The sequence below is a fragment of the Acinonyx jubatus genome, chromosome B2 (assembly GCF_027475565.1).
Source record: "Acinonyx jubatus isolate Ajub_Pintada_27869175 chromosome B2, VMU_Ajub_asm_v1.0, whole genome shotgun sequence".
NCBI lineage: Eukaryota > Metazoa > Chordata > Mammalia > Carnivora > Felidae > Acinonyx > Acinonyx jubatus.
In genome coordinates this window covers 117,603,852-117,621,915 of record NC_069385.1, presented here as the reverse complement: position 1 = coordinate 117,621,915, position 18,064 = coordinate 117,603,852, and the positions used below count along the sequence as shown (strand labels likewise).

General features: G+C 55.8%; 1 protein-coding gene across 2 annotated transcripts; it reads right to left on the bottom strand.

The window, feature by feature from the left end:
* Positions 1 to 206: 206 nt before the first annotated feature.
* On the bottom strand, positions 207 to 17,844 carry LEMD2 (LEM domain nuclear envelope protein 2). 2 transcript variants are annotated; one of them, XM_027057969.2, is made up of 9 exons: positions 17,052 to 17,837; positions 15,395 to 15,435; positions 12,258 to 12,333; positions 9,064 to 9,140; positions 8,065 to 8,144; positions 6,299 to 6,444; positions 5,166 to 5,267; positions 4,981 to 5,083; positions 207 to 1,773 (listed from the first exon to the last, which is right to left on the bottom strand). In XM_027057969.2, the coding sequence occupies exons 1-9, from the start codon at positions 17,779 to 17,781 to the stop codon at positions 1,623 to 1,625; spliced, it is 1,506 nt and encodes a 501-aa protein (XP_026913770.1). In that variant the 5' UTR covers positions 17,782 to 17,837; the 3' UTR covers positions 207 to 1,622. The 2 variants fall into 2 exon arrangements, with proteins under 2 accessions (XP_026913770.1, XP_026913771.1); XM_027057970.2 differs by lacking the exon at positions 207 to 1,773 and adding an exon at positions 1,780 to 3,581 and having other exon boundaries at positions 17,052 to 17,844.
* Between the last annotated feature and the right edge of the window lie 220 nt (positions 17,845 to 18,064).

Below are 18,064 nucleotides of genomic sequence, written 5' to 3'. Positions count from 1 at the left end.
GGAGAACCCGGTCACGAAAAGGCCGGGGCCCGGAGGGAGGAAGGCCAGCTGTCCCGAGAAGGCTCAGGGCCCCTGCGCGGCCCACCCCAGCCTCCTCTTCCAGCTGACCTCTCGGGAGCCAGTGCTTCGTAACCCCACCACTTACCATTCCTTATAACTTGCTTGGGCGGGGGGGAAGGGGAAGAACCATGCACGAGAAACACATCCATTTTTAATAAATAGTTTATTTATCCAACAGTTTCAACCCTGATATTGAAGCCTGTTGCAGCATTATTCTTCTGGCTGCAGCCTTGATTAAGAGACCATTTCTTTGCCACGGGGCTGGCGCTCAGAGTCCAGCCCCGCCGATCATCCAGACATCAGAGGAAATGAGAGAGTATTGCTCAAATGAGGGAGACCGGAGCTTTATTAAGGAAACAAAAAATACCAGGAAGACCGAAAGGGGGTGGTCGGTGCCTTCTGGAGGCAGCTGTTTCGGCTCCTCTGCTTGCCCCTCTCCCGCGGCCGCAGATGAGAACATATGGGGACGAGGCTCTGCTGGAGAGGCTCCTCGCACTTAATAAGGCCCCCCGCCGGGGTGTTTGCGGAGACAGGCTCCCGCGACGCGGGCTGATGGGCTGGCGGGGGGCCGCGGAGGTCTGCGGCGGCGCCGGCACGCTCCCGGGGAGGCCAGCAGGGGGCAGCCGAGCCGCCCTTGCGAACCTAGTCGGTGCCGGAAGTTCTGCTTAAGCAGCCCCGGCGTGGGGACGCTGTGGCCGCCACGGGACAAGGTGACCGTCGCACGCCGGAGGCGAGACCCTCCCCGGGTCCTGCAATCTGCGTTCTCGGCCCGATGCAGTGCCCTGGCTGCAGGTCTGGTCTAGAACTGCGACTCTGTGAGCAGCACCACTAAAGAGGCCGCCTCTGGGCAGCCCTACCCGCCTCGCCGCTTTCGGCCCGTGTCTGCGCCCGGTTGCTCTCAGGCGGCCACGCCAGCAGCTCACTCCCGACCCAAGGGTCCTGCGTGCCAGGGCCTGGCATTTCTAGATAGTCCTTCTACAGTACTCGTTCTAATTGCTAGCACCTTCCCCCTTCAGGATAAAAGAGGCCCAACCCAGCTAGAGGACAGGCTTTCTCCCCTCACCCTTGAGCTCCCAGGTAACACCCTCTGAAGGCACATGGACCAATCTGCTCCCCGACCCCTGCCGCCCCAGCCTGCCATCCCGACCCACCGCCCACGGGCACGATGCCCACCCTGCTGAGTGCTCGCCAGCGGTGGACGAGCTCCAGCTCACCTAACTGCACACTAGCTCTGCAGGGTCTCACAGCTGCTGCTCTTTCATCTTTTTTGTTCATCAAAAACAAACCCTTCTCCCCTCTCCTGCCGGCAATCGGGGCACAGGATTGGACCAATGCAGAGGACAAGGCCTCTGGCTTTTCCCCTGTGCCCTTCAAGGAAGCCCACGCTTCCCTACAAGCTAATCTCTGAAGAGTCTTACAGAGACCTTTGGAACCAGAGTCTGGAGGAAGGTGAAAGTCAAGGCAAGTGTGAATTCAGCACTGGCAGGTCTGGTGGCCTTCTCGCGCCCCCGGAGGGGACTGGCCTGGGACAGGCCGACTGGGAACAGGCCCCCGCCCGGGATTTATCGCTCTGAGTCGGAGAAGGAAGAGGGCTTAGTCCATCTCCACACCAGCATATCCTCTCCAGCCACACGGTGGGACTCTGTCTGGATCCGGGATTCGTTGGACGCCAGGAACTCCACAGCCCGGTCCCAGACCCGCTTCATGCGCCTCCTGCAACGACAAGGACCAGGCTCAGCAGGCAAGCTGCGCCCCGGCAGCTCCACTGGGTACTGCCCAGAGAAGCGAGCTGGTCCGGACGCACCCTCTGTACAAACTTGGGCCCTGACTCCAGGATCTCGCGCAGAATTTATCTGCGGGAGGAAAAGGCATCAGGTACTAACAGAGCTTCTGCAGAGGAGAGGAATTTCTTGAGCCACAGAGAAATAATTCCTCAACCTTCTCTGCTCCAAAAGCATTCAGTTAAAGGGAGCTGAAGGGGGCCAGAGGGGGCCAGGGCACCCCCAGGTGTCCAAGAGGGAAGGGGTTGTGCTGGCCTCAGCCAGCGCTTGCTGGGACCTGTTACCGCAGCAGCCCGGGCCAGGCGGCCCCACCACCGGTGCCGGCTGCATTCTAATGCCCCATGTGGGCTAATTAAAGAGTGGCCACTGGGCTGTCGAGTCCAAACTCCACAGTACTTTGGAGCACGCGAATGAGCTAAGCATCCAACCGGGGAGGCGAAGAAGCTGGAGCTGCTCTTGGAACCAGAGCTACCGGCCAGGGCCCCTTCTGCTCTGCTGGGTCCCTGGGGCCTTGCATCCCCTTGGACAGCCCCCTGTGGTCTCTTCCCCCTCCAGACTAGACAGGAAGATTCCAAGGCAGTCAGGGAGGACTGCTTTGACGTCCTCTCTTTGATGAGTTGCCGTCTTTCGTCAGCACCGCAGACCACCTCCCTGTGACCCCTCGTGTGGAGAGTGAACATGGGTGTGTACATGTGGGAGCGGGAAGGTTCCACCTGGGGGAGGACAAAGGAGGGAAGCGCCCAAGGTGGCCCGTGGGTCAGGAGTCAGAGTTGGGGTGTCAGGGCTTTCTCCTCCAGAGGTCAGGTCCCGTGGGGCAGGCCCACTGGGCTGCTCTAGCCCCAGCCCCCCCTCCCAGGCAGCGAGCAGGCCTGCGCCAGCCAGGCCCCACGGCTCTCCCTCAGTCTCACGGGCAGACCCTCCTCTGCGGGGCACGCCCGACGGTGCCCACGCAGGGCCGACAGCAGCGGACAGGTCCTCACGACATGAGCGCTCAGGTGCACCGACCGGGGGCCTGGGAGATAAATCGAGAGGCTGGGAGCCAACATGGCATGAGTCTCCCGGGGTTTACTGACCGGGCTCAGTCCCGCCTGTGGTCCCTGCTGTGGCATGGGAGCTGAGGCCGGGTGGCCCGGCCGGAGACAAGCCGCGACGGCACTCTTGCTCTTACTTCAGTGAGCATGTGGGTCGCATGGAACTGAAGCCCAAGCAACAAGGGCCACTCTTGGGTGAGTGCTCACGTGCTAGGCACAGACTTAATGAGCTGTGAGGCCACCTCCTGACACCCCGTCCCCCTTTCCTGAGGACTTGTCACTACTGCCTAATAGCACACATTTTCCTTATGCATCTCGTCACCTCTCTTCCTCCCTAGAGCCAGTGTTCCGCTGGGGCGCGGATTTGGGTTTCTTCTCCCCACCGTCTCCCCGGGACCCAGTAGCATGTGGCCTGCGGTTGGTGCTCAATAAACATTTGTTGAGTAAACAAGGGCTTCAGCGCAGCCCTCTGCGCGGCAGTGGTGTCTTTGTTTTGGATGAGGAAACTGGCTCGGAGTGGCCGTGACTCATGGTCACGTGGCGACTCCTGGTGGGGCCAGGAATTTGGTGGGAGTCTGAAAACACCAAGCGGCCTCCTCTTGGGAGCCGGAGGGCGACGTAGCTGCCTCCTGCTGAGGACCAAACAACAAGCACGAGCCAACGCTGCCGTGGTCAGTCTGCTCTCCCTAAGCTTCCTGCCTGCACGTCCCTAAAGAAGGATGAAAGTTACTAAGCATTTACAAGTAAAACCTTAAATGTTTTGCTCTTCCAGTTCCTCTTGGGTTGCACAGACGTGCCACCAGCGCTGGGCCTCGAGCAAGCTCCTTAACCTCCCTGTGCCTCAGTTTCCTCATCTGTTAGATGGGGTACTCACTGTTCTCACCTTGCAGGGCCACAGTGAGGAGCCAGTGAGTGTGGGCTTTGCCCGTGGAGGGCACAGAGCAGCGCCGGCTTGCAGTGAGTGTTCGTCCCCCTCTGGAGAGATGGCATCCGGCTGGAGACCGCGGCGAGCTACTGAGGGGGGCCCCACAATCTGGGCCGACACCTCGGCGGGCCCTGATGGCTGCCCCCTGGGACCCCGTCCTCCAAAGCTACCCCACATGCGGTTTTGCAGATGCCCACATCCGGCATCTGCAGCCCATGTGAAAGGTCCCCTGGTGTCATGCGGGACAACGGCCTGTTACCCCTTCCCATGCAGCCGTGCCCCCTGGGAACGGACCCCATCCACGGCCGTGAAGTTCTGCTTTCAACTGCAGGTACACTTGTGTGCGTGCGCATGCGTGTGTGGGAAGTGGACCGTATTTTAGATAACATGTCATGGGCTGTGGTTAAAAATGTTTGAAAAACAATCTCCTCCTTACTAGTGACTGATTCAAGAATATGGGGCACGTGGGTGGCTCAGTCGGTTAAGTGTCCAGCTTCGGCTCAGGTCACCATCTCACAGTTTGTGGGTTTAAGCCCCGCGTTGGGCTCTGTGCTGACAGCTCAGAACCTGCAGCCTGCTTTGGATTCTGTGTCTCCCTCTCTCTGCCCCTCCTCCAATCACACTTTGTCTCTCTCTCAAAAATTCTAAAGAACAGACAAGTAACCGAGTCTGGCCAGCAGGGCCTCAGTGAGTGTGTCACTGGCAGCTTCTGGGAATGTTTTCTCCTGCTTGTGAGAGCAACGGGAGGCCCCTCTCTCCCCTGCTGGCTGTGACAAGGCAGATGCTGGTCCAGCTGCTGCTGGCCACCATCCTGTGACCGCGAGGAACTCCCGCCAGCCCACGACATCCACAGAAGCCAGGACCCCAAGGATCACAGAAAAAAGGGACCAGGGACCCGACTATTCTGTGTCTGGAGCGCACATGACTCTGGACTTCCACTAATGGAAACCTATCAGATCCTTCCCGGCTTGAGCCACCCAACGCTAACAAGGAGTGGGACCATGTTTCTAAACCTCTGGTCTGCGTTCTGCCACGAAGAGCCGAGCGCCGGAGTAGTGGCAGGAGGCGTGCGTGGTGGCCCCCTCCCCTGGGATCCTCGGGGCTGAGCTCCCCCTCCCCCCGCCCCATAACTGATGCTCGGGGCTCCTTCCGTGGCACTCGGCAGGGCCGGACCAGGACTCACCGGCTCTGCGGAGGGATCAGGGTGTCGCGCACGTGCAGGATGCCCACGTACGGGTAGCGCTCCATGTCCTGCTCCCAGTCCACGTAATGGTCCTGGACCACGTCTGCAGGGTAGGGCAGGGGGCACGGTTTAGGACAAGGACCTTCCGGCGGGTGCCCGCAGTCCTCGCCCCAGGGGCCACACACCTATAATCTTCTTCACCATCTCATACATGGCTTGCTCCTCTTCTTCCAACTTCCGCCACCGATACTTCAGGAGGATCAGGAGGCCCCACAGAAAGGCCAAGCCTGTGAGGGAACAAAGGCCCGGTTAATCCTCACGTCACCTGCGGCCACTCAGAGGCACACTGCGTGTCAGTCTGGGTCGGTGGCTGCGCTGGAGGCTATGGGTGAGCCGCACAAGTGTTGTGAGCACCTACTATGTGTCAGGCCCCGGCTAGCATGCGGGAGGGGACAAAGGAGGTGGAAATGCAAAGGGAAGGCAGGCCATTAAGTGATCATCTTCCTCCTGCCGGCTGTCACCACAGAGGCATCCCCAGCCGTCCAGATTGCAGCTCCTCCCAACCGCATTCCGGGACTTTCATCTCCTCCCTTGTGAACCAGAACACGGCGTTTCATACATATATACATGCGGGGCCCTTTGTATTCCGGGATGCTGCTGCCGATAATGATGTCTGTGTCTGATGGCGTGGGTGAGGGAGCTGTGTGCACGCCCAGATGGCCTGTGATTTGTAACTCTGCCATGTCTGCAGAGCCGGCAGTTTCTAGGACTCGGCCTTTTGCCTTCAGAGACACCCCAAGGTCTCTGCTCAAAGGTGGCCCCTGATGTCGGGAGACAAGACTCGTGCTCTGCTTTTCAGCTCAGCGCCCCGGGTCCTTCCTGCTTTCATCAGGTACCTAGAGCTCCCAAGGAGAGGGAGTAAAACTAGGCCAAGCTCCTGGTGCGCCTCCTCCTCAGAGAGGCCTGCACTCTGGGGCCCCCAGGGCGATGATGCTGGGCTCCAGCCAGTACCCATCTCCCTCTCAGGGACACTGACGGTCCCCGACCCTGAGCAAGGATGTTTTTAGTTATCCTCACGCTCCCGCCACCAGTCTCTAAAGGTAAGATGAACCAGGGCAGAGGCTGACTTGTTCATCTCCTCTGTTTTATTAGACAGACCTCAGGTTCACTAGACAGAAATGAACTCTCTGGGCCTGGGCTTCCAGAACTCATCATTCATGCCTAGGAGTGTCACTGAGCTGGGCTCCTGGGAGGTGCTCTGGGAGCAGTCCCCGCGGCACAGGCGGGGGGGGGGGGAGAAGGGCAGCCAAGGACTTACACCAGAAGAAGATGAGCAAGTTGGTGATAGCAGTGAACAGGGCGCGGCTCAGGCGGCAGCCGACACCCATGCGCGGGCGGGCGGATTCCAGGCATACCACCTTGTCCACGGTCGTCACCAATTCTGATGGGTCTTCCCCTTTCAACCTGAAACAGGACACAGGGCTGCAGACACATTCAAAAGCTCCCAGGAGCCGTGGGATCGGCCCCACTCAAGGATGGGCTTTGAGGCCTCTACTTGCTTATGAAATAGACTCAGTATCCTGGTTGCATGCTTTCCCGAAATTTCCCACGTTGGCTACTTAGGAAGAATAAAGCTTTAAAGACGGCAGCAGGCTTGAACCCCTACCGCTAAAGTGACGTCCCCCTCTGTCGGGTCTTTTGACAGCCCCTCTCAGCGTGTGGAAGATTAAACTGTAAATTGGATTCCCACCTCCCAGCATAGAGAAATGGAAATGTTTACTGAATTGCTGGCTTTGCACTGCATGGCAGGAACTGAAAGAGTCTGGGAGGGTGTGCTTTTCCTCAGTGATGGTGACAAAGAGGCATATAAGCTGTTTAAGGGTAAAGATCGGGGTGCCGTGAGGCTCAGGGAATGACGACCACCGGGCTCCCCGAGGCCAGGCCCCAGCCCCAGCGCCTCCACCCTGGCCACTGAGAGGAGGTGTCAGGACACACGGGGATGGATGCCCACACCTACACGTTCTTCCAGCTGGGTGACAGTCTCGTGCTCTGGACCGCACAGCGCAATGCCCAGTATCTGTAGCGTCCCGACTTCTAACGACCCACTTTGAACACTGGTCGTGTGAGCTGGGCCCGGCCCCCCTCCTGACTACCTTCCCCAGAGTGGAAGGGCGAGCGTCATCATTCTTCTGTGCTAGCAGCTTCGGTGAGTGCCGTGGAGGATAAAATCCATATTCTCCTTCGCCTTTCCTAACACACAGGAAAATCACTCAGCCACTCAGGGAAGCTTTATTCTTTTTTAAGCCAACGAATTTTAATCGTGCCACGCATCCAGTTATCAAGCTTTGGGTTGAGCTGCCCGAGGGGCTTCTGGTAGAGGCACTGCTGATGGAATTAGTAGTCTGGGTGGATTAGAGAGGAAGGGAACAAAACCCTGGAGGGTGTCTGAATATCAGGAGCTATGGCCTGAGCAGAGACCCCGACAAACCCTGAGAAACGAGAGGCAGTGCCAGGATGATGAACTCTGGTGGGGGAGGGGGGGCATCACTGGTGTGCCCTGCCCCCGCCAGCTGAGCAGCCAGATGGGGCTTTTCAGGAGGGCGAGAGGGCTCACCATCTCTGCGAACAGTGCTCCCCAGAGACAGAACTGAGGTGGAACTGCCCAGTCAGAATAAAATCCAGTATTTCCTTTAGCCATTTCCACACAGAGTGAAACCGACATACAGAAACATTTGTCTAGGAATGAAAACTAGCACCCGGGGAGAGGAAGTGCAGAAAAATGCCTTCTCCAGCAACCCACGTGGGACCAGTGAATTCAAAGCGAGTCACCTGAAACAGGTTTAGCTGGAACACTAGGCTAATGTCCCGCCACCCGGATTTTGTGTCTTATCTGCACCCCAAACGCTTCTTCCTTCCATTGCCTGGCTTCAGGCTTAGCCCACAAGGACTCAGCTGGGAGACCTGCCTCTAACTTCAGACCCGAGACACCTCTGTGAGCACACGGCAGTCAGCTGATGGGTGAGGACCACAGCCACGGGTGCTTGTGGCGGGGCCGCCACCCTGTGATGTCTCGCCCGCACTCACCAGATGCCCACGTCCTTGTTACTGCTCAGTATCCAGGTCAGCGCAGCTTCAAACTTGGCAGAGGAGCTGCTGGTCACGTTCTGTGGGAGGGGGCGGGAGATGAGTTCTGCGTCTGGGCCGAGCAGCGGGAACATTATTCTCCTGCTGGATTAAGGAAGCCCTCTCCCGTGCCCTCCGTGGGCCCCAAAGCCCTGTTCCACTACATGCACAGCAAAGTGGCAGGCAGGAAATCTGGGCTGCTGGGAGTCAAGAAGGAGCTCTGCCCGGAGGAGTTGATGTGGAAGCACACACGAGGAAACGACGCAGGTCTGAGGTAGCCAAAGGAATTATCATTTCCTCGAGGACCAAAGTGTCAGGCCAGAGAGCTGGCAGCTCATCTTGGGGAAAATGAAAAACAGTGTGGGGATGGGAGCCCAGTGGCCAGTCCCAGATGTGTGGCCTTGGGCAAGTCCCTGTCCCTCTCTGAGTCTCAGTTTCCTTGTCTGGGAAGTGGCAATGACCTAGGAGACCCCTAAGGTTTCTGTCAGCTCCAAAGTTCCGCCATTCTATCAAACTGGGGCCAGGCACACAGTCAAGCAGACCCTGAGCAATCTGCACAGCGAACGAAAAGGAGAGAACGGACAGGTGAAATGTAGATCCACAAAGCTGCTGGGAAGGAGAGCAAGGGGGAGCGAGTAACAGGGCCACTTAAAGAAGAGGTGGCCTGCAGTGGCCGCACTGGCGGCTCAGGAGCCAGCCCCCCACCCACATGCCAGCAGGCTGGGCTCTGGCTCATAGCTCACCTTGGACCAGTCACTCCTACTGCTGCCTAAACTTGCAGCAGCCTAGCACTCAACTAAGTTAAAAAAAAAAAAAAAAAAAAAAAAGAGGAAAACAAAAAAGCCAAAAAGCAAACACAAAACAAAAAGGGGAAAAAAAAAAAAAAAAGCAGGGCTTGAAAGATCACTACAAAAGCGCCAGCACCTCTCGGGAATGGGTAAGCGCTGCAGCCTTACTTACTGCTAGGTATTCCTGGGCCTCCATTACAGGAATGCATTTGCTTTTCAGCTTCTCTGGATTTCCACATTCAAAATTACCTAGGAGGAAAAAAACACACATTCAAACACAAAGAAGAGGTGGGGGAAAAAAAATGACTCTGAAACGGACTAAAAAAAATGCAGCAAGAATCAAGCCATCAGCTCTGATAGGGAGCATGTGGCCCCGTGGCTCTGGCTTCTGTGGGGCATCTTCACTCTGCAGCAAGATCAAAAGCCACTTAGCTTGGATCGATTCCAGATCATTAAAACCTGACCTGCAAAGCAGTGCGGTGATTTGCATTAAATGACTAAAAAGCTGCCCAATCCTAAGGTCTGTTTGCAATTGATCCCTAAAAGGATCAGACAGATAGCTTTGGAAGGTACCAGAATGGCACTATAAATAAACACAACCTGGGAAAAAAGAAAGGCAGGGAGGCCGGAGGCACTGCAGGGATTCTGACCGTGACATAGGCAGGTGACCTGAACTCCAGGCCCACCGTTTCAAGGGGTTCTGGGGAGGGGTGTCCAAAATGGCCCAAAGAGAAAGAGGGCATCTCTGAGCTGGGTAGTGGGGCCTCGGCATGGTGCTCCAAGGGGCCACTCCCTTCCAAGCACCCTGGGTGAACAGCTCCCACCCAGGATGGAGCTGGGAGCCTCCCCTTAGGCCTGCCCGGGGCCACGTCCTCTGAAAAATCCCCAGCCCGTGGGAGAATCTTGTTGGACCAAATTGCTCTGGACTTGGGGGCCCACCACAGCCGTTGGTTCTCAATAGCCTGCTATGGTCCACCCACAACGTGCTGTTTCCCATGGGTCACTAGACTCCTTGAGAGCAGGGACAGCACAGGGTCGGCAGGTACAAGAACCTGAACCCACGCACAGCCTGACTGCTCTTAACCTGGCACAGCTTAGGGGCTACGGATGGCTAGTCTGTGCGTCTGTGTGCTGGGGACTGAGTGGCTGGGAATGAACATTAAAAAGCTTGAGAACGAACTAAAGCTTATCCCTCCTATGCCAAGTTGATCTTGACCTTATGGGACCCCTGAGACCAAGGTGGCTGCCATGGTCTGCCCCACCCCAGATCACCCCGCCTGGACCACCGCCACGGCCTCCTGATTGGTTGCCTCCTCTCCCCTTTCTCTTCCACGTTTGAGCAACCAAACTTTAAAACGATTCTGCTTACGTGACACTACTACACTCAAGCTGCTGTCACATTTGCATTCCTGGCTGCTGGTTCTCAGCACATCACTCCCCTGCTCAGAAGCCTCCCCGGTGCTCAGTGCCTGCAGGATGAAGCCCCGAGGGCCTGGCCTCTACGGCCACCCATGGTAGAGCCCGGCCGACCTTTCCAAACTCCATTCCTTCCATTTTTGTCTTCCCTCACGTGGCCAGACGCTTCCAGCCCTGACCCTGTCATTTCCCCTTTGGCCTTGCCTTCCCCCGCACATATGCAGAACCAATCCTTGCTGGGCTTCAGCGCCCGGCAGACACCGCCTCCCCTGTGACACTTTCCCCGACTGCTCCAGCTAAAAGGCAACGTGCCTCCTGGAACTTCCGGCCTCTCGGTTCTCATCCAGTCACACTGTGTATCAGCCAGTGGTCAGGGAGGTAGGTGGTTTGTCTCTTCTACTAGACCATAAGCAGCCCGTGGGCTGCAAAGGCCACCACAATTCCCTGCCCATAGGTGACCTCCAAGGCAGGGCGGGGGTGGGAGGGGAGTATGGCCTAGTAGAGCCCTCATTCCCCTGCGGCGAGACCCTCAGGGTCGCCGCTGCCAGGCTTGTCAGAGGACAGGAGGCAGCAAACCCCTGGATGGCATAAGCCAGGACCACATATGAAGGGTGGGGTGGAGGAAAAATGTCTACCAGCATCCACAGTTTAAGAGGAGAGCTTCTCTACTTTATGCCCCGGGGGGGCTTCTGAAAATGCAGACTTTAATTCATAGGTTCGGGATGGGACCTCAGAGTCTGCATTTCCAACAAGCTCCTGGGTGATCCTGATGCTGCTGGTTCCTGGGCCACAGCTGAGTCACTAAGGTCTGGAACACTCTCACAGGCCAAAATTTATAGTCTAAGCACCTCAGCCATGGAGAAAGGCCCCTGAGGCCTGCGATGCTGTGAGCTCCCATTCCTCCTGCTCTGCTCCTCTGAGCTGCTCACAGATGCCTCCATGACCACCTCCAGTCTCCCACCGTTCAGGAGGGAGGTGGTGGCAGAGCTGGGACCACAAGACTGGCCCCGAGGGCTGAGGGCCCACTACAGGCCCATCTGGCCTTGATTTCCTAGCAACAACCTTCCACAAGGGTTGGCCCCACAGGTAAGAGGTGCCTCCTGAACATCTCATAAGACTGAATAGCTCTGTCTGATTTTGGTGCCAAATATATTTAGCCTGGTACTCAAGCCCTGGTCATTCACCGATACCTTTAGCAAGTGATTCTGAGAGGTGTGGGGAGGTGGTATCTCTGGCCTCAAAGAATAATTTTCTAAATAAAGTAGTAGGGGGACCTTCTGGATGGATGACTTTTTAGGGGCATTCTGGGGGTGCTAGAAGTACCCTCCTCTAGAGTAGAGCACTTAATTTTCATTTTGTAAAAAAAAAAAAAAAAAAAAAAAATACCCAAGATTACCTGGTAAGATGGGGGAGTTCCTGAGAGGGTACGGGACTTCTCTGAAGTCCTGAGGCCAGATGGGGAGATCAGGACCAGCTGTGACACCAGGGCCCTGGCAAGCTGGATGGGCCCGAGTGTGACTGGCCCCCCCAGGCACACCCCTGCCACCTGCCTATGCCTCTCCTCCTGGCCTGGCCGACCATCTGATATAGGGAGGCCCTCTAGGTCAGAAGACCCAGACTCTGAGAAGACCTGGGGCCTGGCCCCTTCCAATCAACATGAACCCCCAAAACATCAGGTGGTGGGCATCTAGGGAAGGCAGAAAGGCCTGTGCATGTGCCAGGACCCCTGGGACCCTTAAAGGGGATATAAGAACGAAATGTAGGCTTAAAAGAGATGTGTCTGAGTGGGGAAGCAGGGAAGGCAAGACTTGGTTTCTGAGTATATCTTCTGGAAGATCTCCACAGAGCATCTCAGCCACCTGCCGGCCAGCCAGCCAGCCCCAGCCTGGCTGATCGGGGTAATAGCCCACACCCTCATGAGGAATCTCAGGCCTCAAGATACCCACTCACCGGCTTGGATGGCCAGGAAGTTGTACAGTTCATGCAGCACCTCCAGCAAGGCCGCCTTCTGCTTGGCCTGACAGAACTGAAAGGGCACAGGACAAGCAGTCAGCAAGGAGGGGTGGGGGGAAAGGGGGCTCTGTCTGTCTGGTTTTACCTCCTCGGTTACACTGTCAAGTACTAAGCAGCAAGAAACACCTCATACTTTAAAAACAAAAAACAAAAAAACAAATTCTGCAACGCGGTGGGCCCAGGACAGGGTCGATAAATATCGGGTTAACTGACCGAAGAGGAACACCGTAAAAGCAGAGGCAGAGCTGAAAGCAGACACGGTAACTAAGGGTCTGCATCCTGGAGGCTCCCGGCCTCTGTCCCATGGTTCTCGCTGGAATAAAGGCCATTAAGTGGGGCTGCGGAGCAGAGGCGATGGGGCTGTGGGGAAACGCGGGAGCCCGGCCTCCTTGGCGGGCCAAGCAAATGCCACACGACGGCAGTCGCTTCTCCCCTCGGGCCACTCCCGTCTGTTTTGGGAAAGTCCGCTGTCTGCATGCTGCCTATAAATTGTCTGTTCTGTGGATTAGCTGCAGCAAATGCTTCATCTCGGACTGGCTTCTGGGCTGGAAATGGGAAATTTCTAGAAACCTTGCAACTAGAGGGGGAAAGAAGTCACGTGTAGGAGAAAATAGGACTAGGAATACAGGCCTACCTAGATCTCCTGCACCTGTAACAGAACTGACACCAGTTTGCTAGACTCGCTAGATTTAGGAGATTTGAAAGAAAGGCTGCTCTTCCCGGAGAGCGAACGGCAAGCCATGTGCTGTGCTGAGTCGTTTACACGTGGGCACGCACTGAAGCGCCACCACAGTCCTGACCGCACACCAGTTTCTCAGACGAGGAGCCCGAGGCGGAGACCTTAGGTAGGCCACCAAGATGCCACAGCTAACAGGTGTTGGAGCCCCCCCTTCAGACCTCCTCTGCGTTGTGACCGGGCAGGGTGTGGACCGACGCCTAGGGCCTAGGCTCTGGCTCCAAACTGCAGAAGGGACCACAGTCACTTCCCTTCTCAGGCTCACTCGTTGCCCTCACCTGTAACGGGATGGACTTGGTTTCTCACAGTCTCGGAGGCCAAGAAACGTCCCCTCGTGTTGCCTAAAGACCCGAAAGCCTTTACGAGGTACAAAATGACACAACCAAGATTTACCCACAGGATCATAAATGTTCAGAGACAACTCACAGGTCTGTAAGCAGAATTAGGGTATCCAAACTACCTTTTAAAGACTAATGAGATGGCAAATGTTGACGATAAGAAATGTAACTGAATATACACGGAGATCCCAATTCTATAAACACAGGTACGCAGACGAGATGGGAAGGAAATGCCCCCCAAGATGTGAATGGAGAGTACCCCTTGGTGGCAGAATCATGGGTGATTTTTGTCACATTTTCACATTTTCTATACTAAACCTTACTGTCACAACCAGAAAAAAAAAAGCAGTAACAATTAACTCTGTTCCAAACTCACCGACATTTAGGCAAAGCGGGGCTGATACCACCTAAAGGGAACAGGAGGACAGAAGGCACCAGACAACGAGACGGCCTGATTGAGACAGCACACCCACTCCCAGCCTGTCCACACGCTTTCCGCAGCACAAAGGCAGAAAGAAAAACGCTAAGTGTCGTAGTTGGCTGAGAAGGGAAAGAACACGTATATCTAAAACTCAAATGCCCATCTGGGTTCTGGGTGAGCCTGAGCCGCGCAAAGAACAAGACTTTCGGTATGAGCCTCACCAAAGCCAAGAAGCATCTGCCAACTTGCTGTTCCTGTGTCCACCCTTCACAAAGGCCAGCAGCACCCCATGCAACCTCAGCTCACTGGAGCCTGAGACGATGCCCAGACCCTGTCTTTCGATGCTCTGATGTGGCAAGCATCCAGTGTGCTTGCTGAGCGCATCTTTTGCAGGTACCTGGACTATGCCTGCCTGGGCTCACTCGAGTGGGACGAAGAAGAACCAAGCCATAGCAACCAGAGAGGCCTTATAGAAAAGTTCCTTGTTTCCTGTTTTTGCTTTCAGGGTTCAAAGTTCTGGCCACTCCCTCTCTGTCTGGGCCACTGCCTCTAATCACCCACTGTGGTTTTCGCGACAGAAGGCAGGTTAAACTTCTTATGAATCTGTTTTCACAAAAACAACTGAGAAGCAAAGATACTTGGTGGATGACTGCAGTAAATGAATGCAATGAGACGGCCCCCAATAGGATACCGCAGAAGCCAAAAGAAGCAATAAAACCTATTATCGGGACACCCCTTCGTTAACACGGGTGAGAGAATGAACGTGTGGCCATGGGTTGTTTCTTTCCCAGCCCCCAGGCTGCCAGAGATGGAGACTGAGGTCTCGGGGGAGGCCTGGCATTGCACACTTAATAATTAGACTACTAAGTCATGCCCTCTGGCAGCAAAAGGCTCCTCCTTGTAGGATTTATGACCTGAAAATTTACTGCCTCCTATCTTCCCCCGACTGTCACCTGTGCCAGCATCCCAGCTCCCTGCTGATGCTGCCTGCATGACTCATAGACAGAAAGGGCTGCTTGCATTCCCCAAATATTATTTGTAGGGAACATTAAAGCTTCATAAAACAAATCTATAGACTAACGGGGCTAATTCCACTTTAGGTATGTTTAAAACCAGCCCCCCATGATGTTTCAAATCCGAACAGCATCGTCAGAGCCACAAATGTACTACCAGAGGGAAAGGTGGACCTGAGAACCCAGCCTCCTGACGCTTAAAAACCGCCAGCCCTTCCTCTGGAAGCCAGGACGCTTGAGAGGTCCTTCAACCACAACCTACCGCATCCCCCCAGATTGACTTAGGCAGAAGATCAAAGTCCCCAGTGCTGTGATGGATGGGAGAGCTTCCATAACAATCCCAGGGTTGGATCTTGGGAGCTCAATTCTCTCTGTTTCAAGTACTCCTTTTGCTGCCACAATTGAGTCTGACACAAACATCACAGAACACGATGTGATTCTGGTGCATTACAGGAAGCACTCCTGAAAATGATCCTATTATGATCTTTTTTCTGGGGAAGTTTACCTCCTGACGGAGGCTCACATCCTGGAGAGGAATAACAAAAGCTAAAGAAATTCAAACTCACCTCATCTGTTTTACTGTCACAGTCCACTGGCAATAATTTCACTGAGACCAAGAAAAGAAACACAGGAAATTAAAAGTGTGGGTTAAGGAAAAGATGACAAAAAAAAGACCACTCTCAAAATTCAGGGGAAGTAAAACATTACCAGCCTAAGGGTGGGGATCAGAAAGATGTCATCTAAATGAGGCACTTTTAAAATGCAGACATGTCAGGGTTTCCCAATCCTAGATTAGGAATTAGGACCAGAACAGCTGGGTCCAAATCCTAGCTGGAAATGATTAGGCATATCCAGCAACTCAACCACGCTGAGCCTGTTTCCTCATTTGTAAAATGGGATCAATAAAGCCCTCCCTGTTTAACTCGGGGCATTGGCCTCAAACAAGTCAATACACACGATGGTTTTGGAAACTGCAAACAATGATGTGTTGAACAGGGATCAGTAACATCATGGGAGGGGAAGTCCAGGTAGATCTCAGTATATATCCAAGAGCTGTTGTCTGAAAGCATCTCAGCGGTAGGACAGTATACTGTCTGACTGTTGTGGTATCAGTACAGTCCCACAGACTCCCGGGTCTGCTTACTTTCTTTAGTAGGTGGATAAATTGCTCTTATAGCCAAGAAATTATTTGGGTGTGTGCATGAGTCTGGGATCCCCATGCCCACAGGCTTGTTCATACACCCAAATACCCATCTGCTGCAATAGCTAAGACATGATTTGGCATCTCCCTGCATTTTGGCCGTTCCTGTTAGGCACGGAAAGATGTGGCCTTGGCTTGAGGCTGGGAACAGTATTAATCACATTCATCCTTTGCAAAGAATATCAAAAGTTGGTGAACTACAATGCCACTTTATACTTACACTTTAAATTTATATACTTTACACCCTAAAACTTATAAAGGAATGATTTCTATGTTGTTTTCTGTTCGGCTAAAGCCCAGAATTACCCAAGAGGCAAATTTTCCTTTTAAGAAACATACAAATCGTCAACTATTCAGGAAACATACTGTATCCTGCAGACCTCTAATTGTCATGTCTAATCACTAACTGAAGTGTGGACAGAAGCGGCATAGCTGGCAATGTCCTTGACTCACAGAACCCTTTCTTAACACACTCCAGGAGGATAATGTAAGCAAGGATAAACGCCTCCATTTACATCAGTTTAAAGTCTTTTGGTGCTGCAAAGCTGGGAACCCAACCAGATCCGATCTGTGGGCAGTGAAACCTGGGGTGCCTTGGAATGGGCACTAATGTGTGAATGAGCAAGAGATCCAAGTTAAGAAAGAACTAAAAAGGAATGGGGGTGGACCTGTCTGTTAGAGAGGGGTGTGGTTTTCTCTAGAGAGGGAAAACCAGAGGTTGGGGAAGGAGTGACTACGAATGAAGATTGCTTCCAGCACGTGGTTGAAAGGGAGATTGGTAGGAAGGGCTAGGGCAGAAAATGAGGAACAGGAGAGAGTGAAGACAGAAATTATTGCAGATGCAGGAACTCCGGCCCTCTTCTCCCACCGCTGGAGGGAGGAGAATCAAGGTCTGGAGGTAAGAAGACAGCCAGAGGCATCTAAGGCCCTGGAATGTGCAGCCTGGCGCTGAGAGGAACGGTGGTGGTGCAGGTGGACACTCGCGCGCCCGGGGCCCTCCCCTGCGCCGGCCCGGGACGTACTGTTGTCCTCCGCCTCCTGCGGCGCCGAGGGCTTGCCCATCTTCACCCAGAGGATGCCCAGGAAGACGAGCAGCAGCCCCAGGCTGGCCCAGAACAGGAGCCGGGACAGGCAACGCTCCAGCCGCCGCCCCGCTTCGGGCCGGGCCCGCGCCGCGCCGGCTGAGCCCGTCCGCGTCGCTCGCAGGCCCGGGCGCGGGTCGGCGCCGAGGAGGGTGGAGGGCAGCCGTGCCGGGGCCGGGGTCGTGGCCCACCAGCGACGGACTCCGTGGCCCGGCGCGGCCCGGTCGAGCGGACGGGCGTCCTCGTCCTCCTCGGAGCTGCCCCGGACCGAGGCGCGGCGCCTGAGCGGCGCAGGGCGGGCGGGGTAAGCGAAGCCGCGGCTCCCGGACCAGGAAGCCGCGGAGGCCCCGAGATCGCCGAAGGCCCCAGAGGTCGCGTAGGCCGAGCCCGAGGCCGGCGGGGAGTGCCAGGGCTCCGCTCGCACGGAGGCCGCAGCGGGCCGGGCTCGCAGCGGCGCCTCTTCGCGCAGCCGGGCCTCCTCGCGCAGCCGCTCCTCGCCCCGCAGCCGGGCCTCCTCCCGCAGCCGCTCCTCGCCGCGTAGCCGGGCCTCGCCCCGCAGGCGGCGCAGCTTGTTGCGGTAGACGTCCCGGGTGGTGTCGGTGATGGGTCCTGGCTGGAAGCCCAGGGCCTGTAGCTCCCGCCGCAGCTCCAGGTCCGACAGGCCGGCCATGGCCAGGACGCCGCCCCCCGCCCGCCCCTGGCGCGCACCGCACCCGGAACTGCTCTCGCCGGCGGCCGCGGCGGAGCGGGCGGGGCCCCGCGCCATGATGGGAAGGTCGGCCTTTGCCGCCATGTTGAGAAGGTCGGCGCCTCCCCGGTTGCCGGCCATGTTGAGGGGGTCAGACTCGGCCATTAAGGCCGCCGCCATGTTGGAGAGGTCCAAGGATTTTTTTTTTTTTTTCCCCCTCCCTTTTCCCCCCTCCCTCCTTACTCAGTCCTCCTCCTTGTCTGTA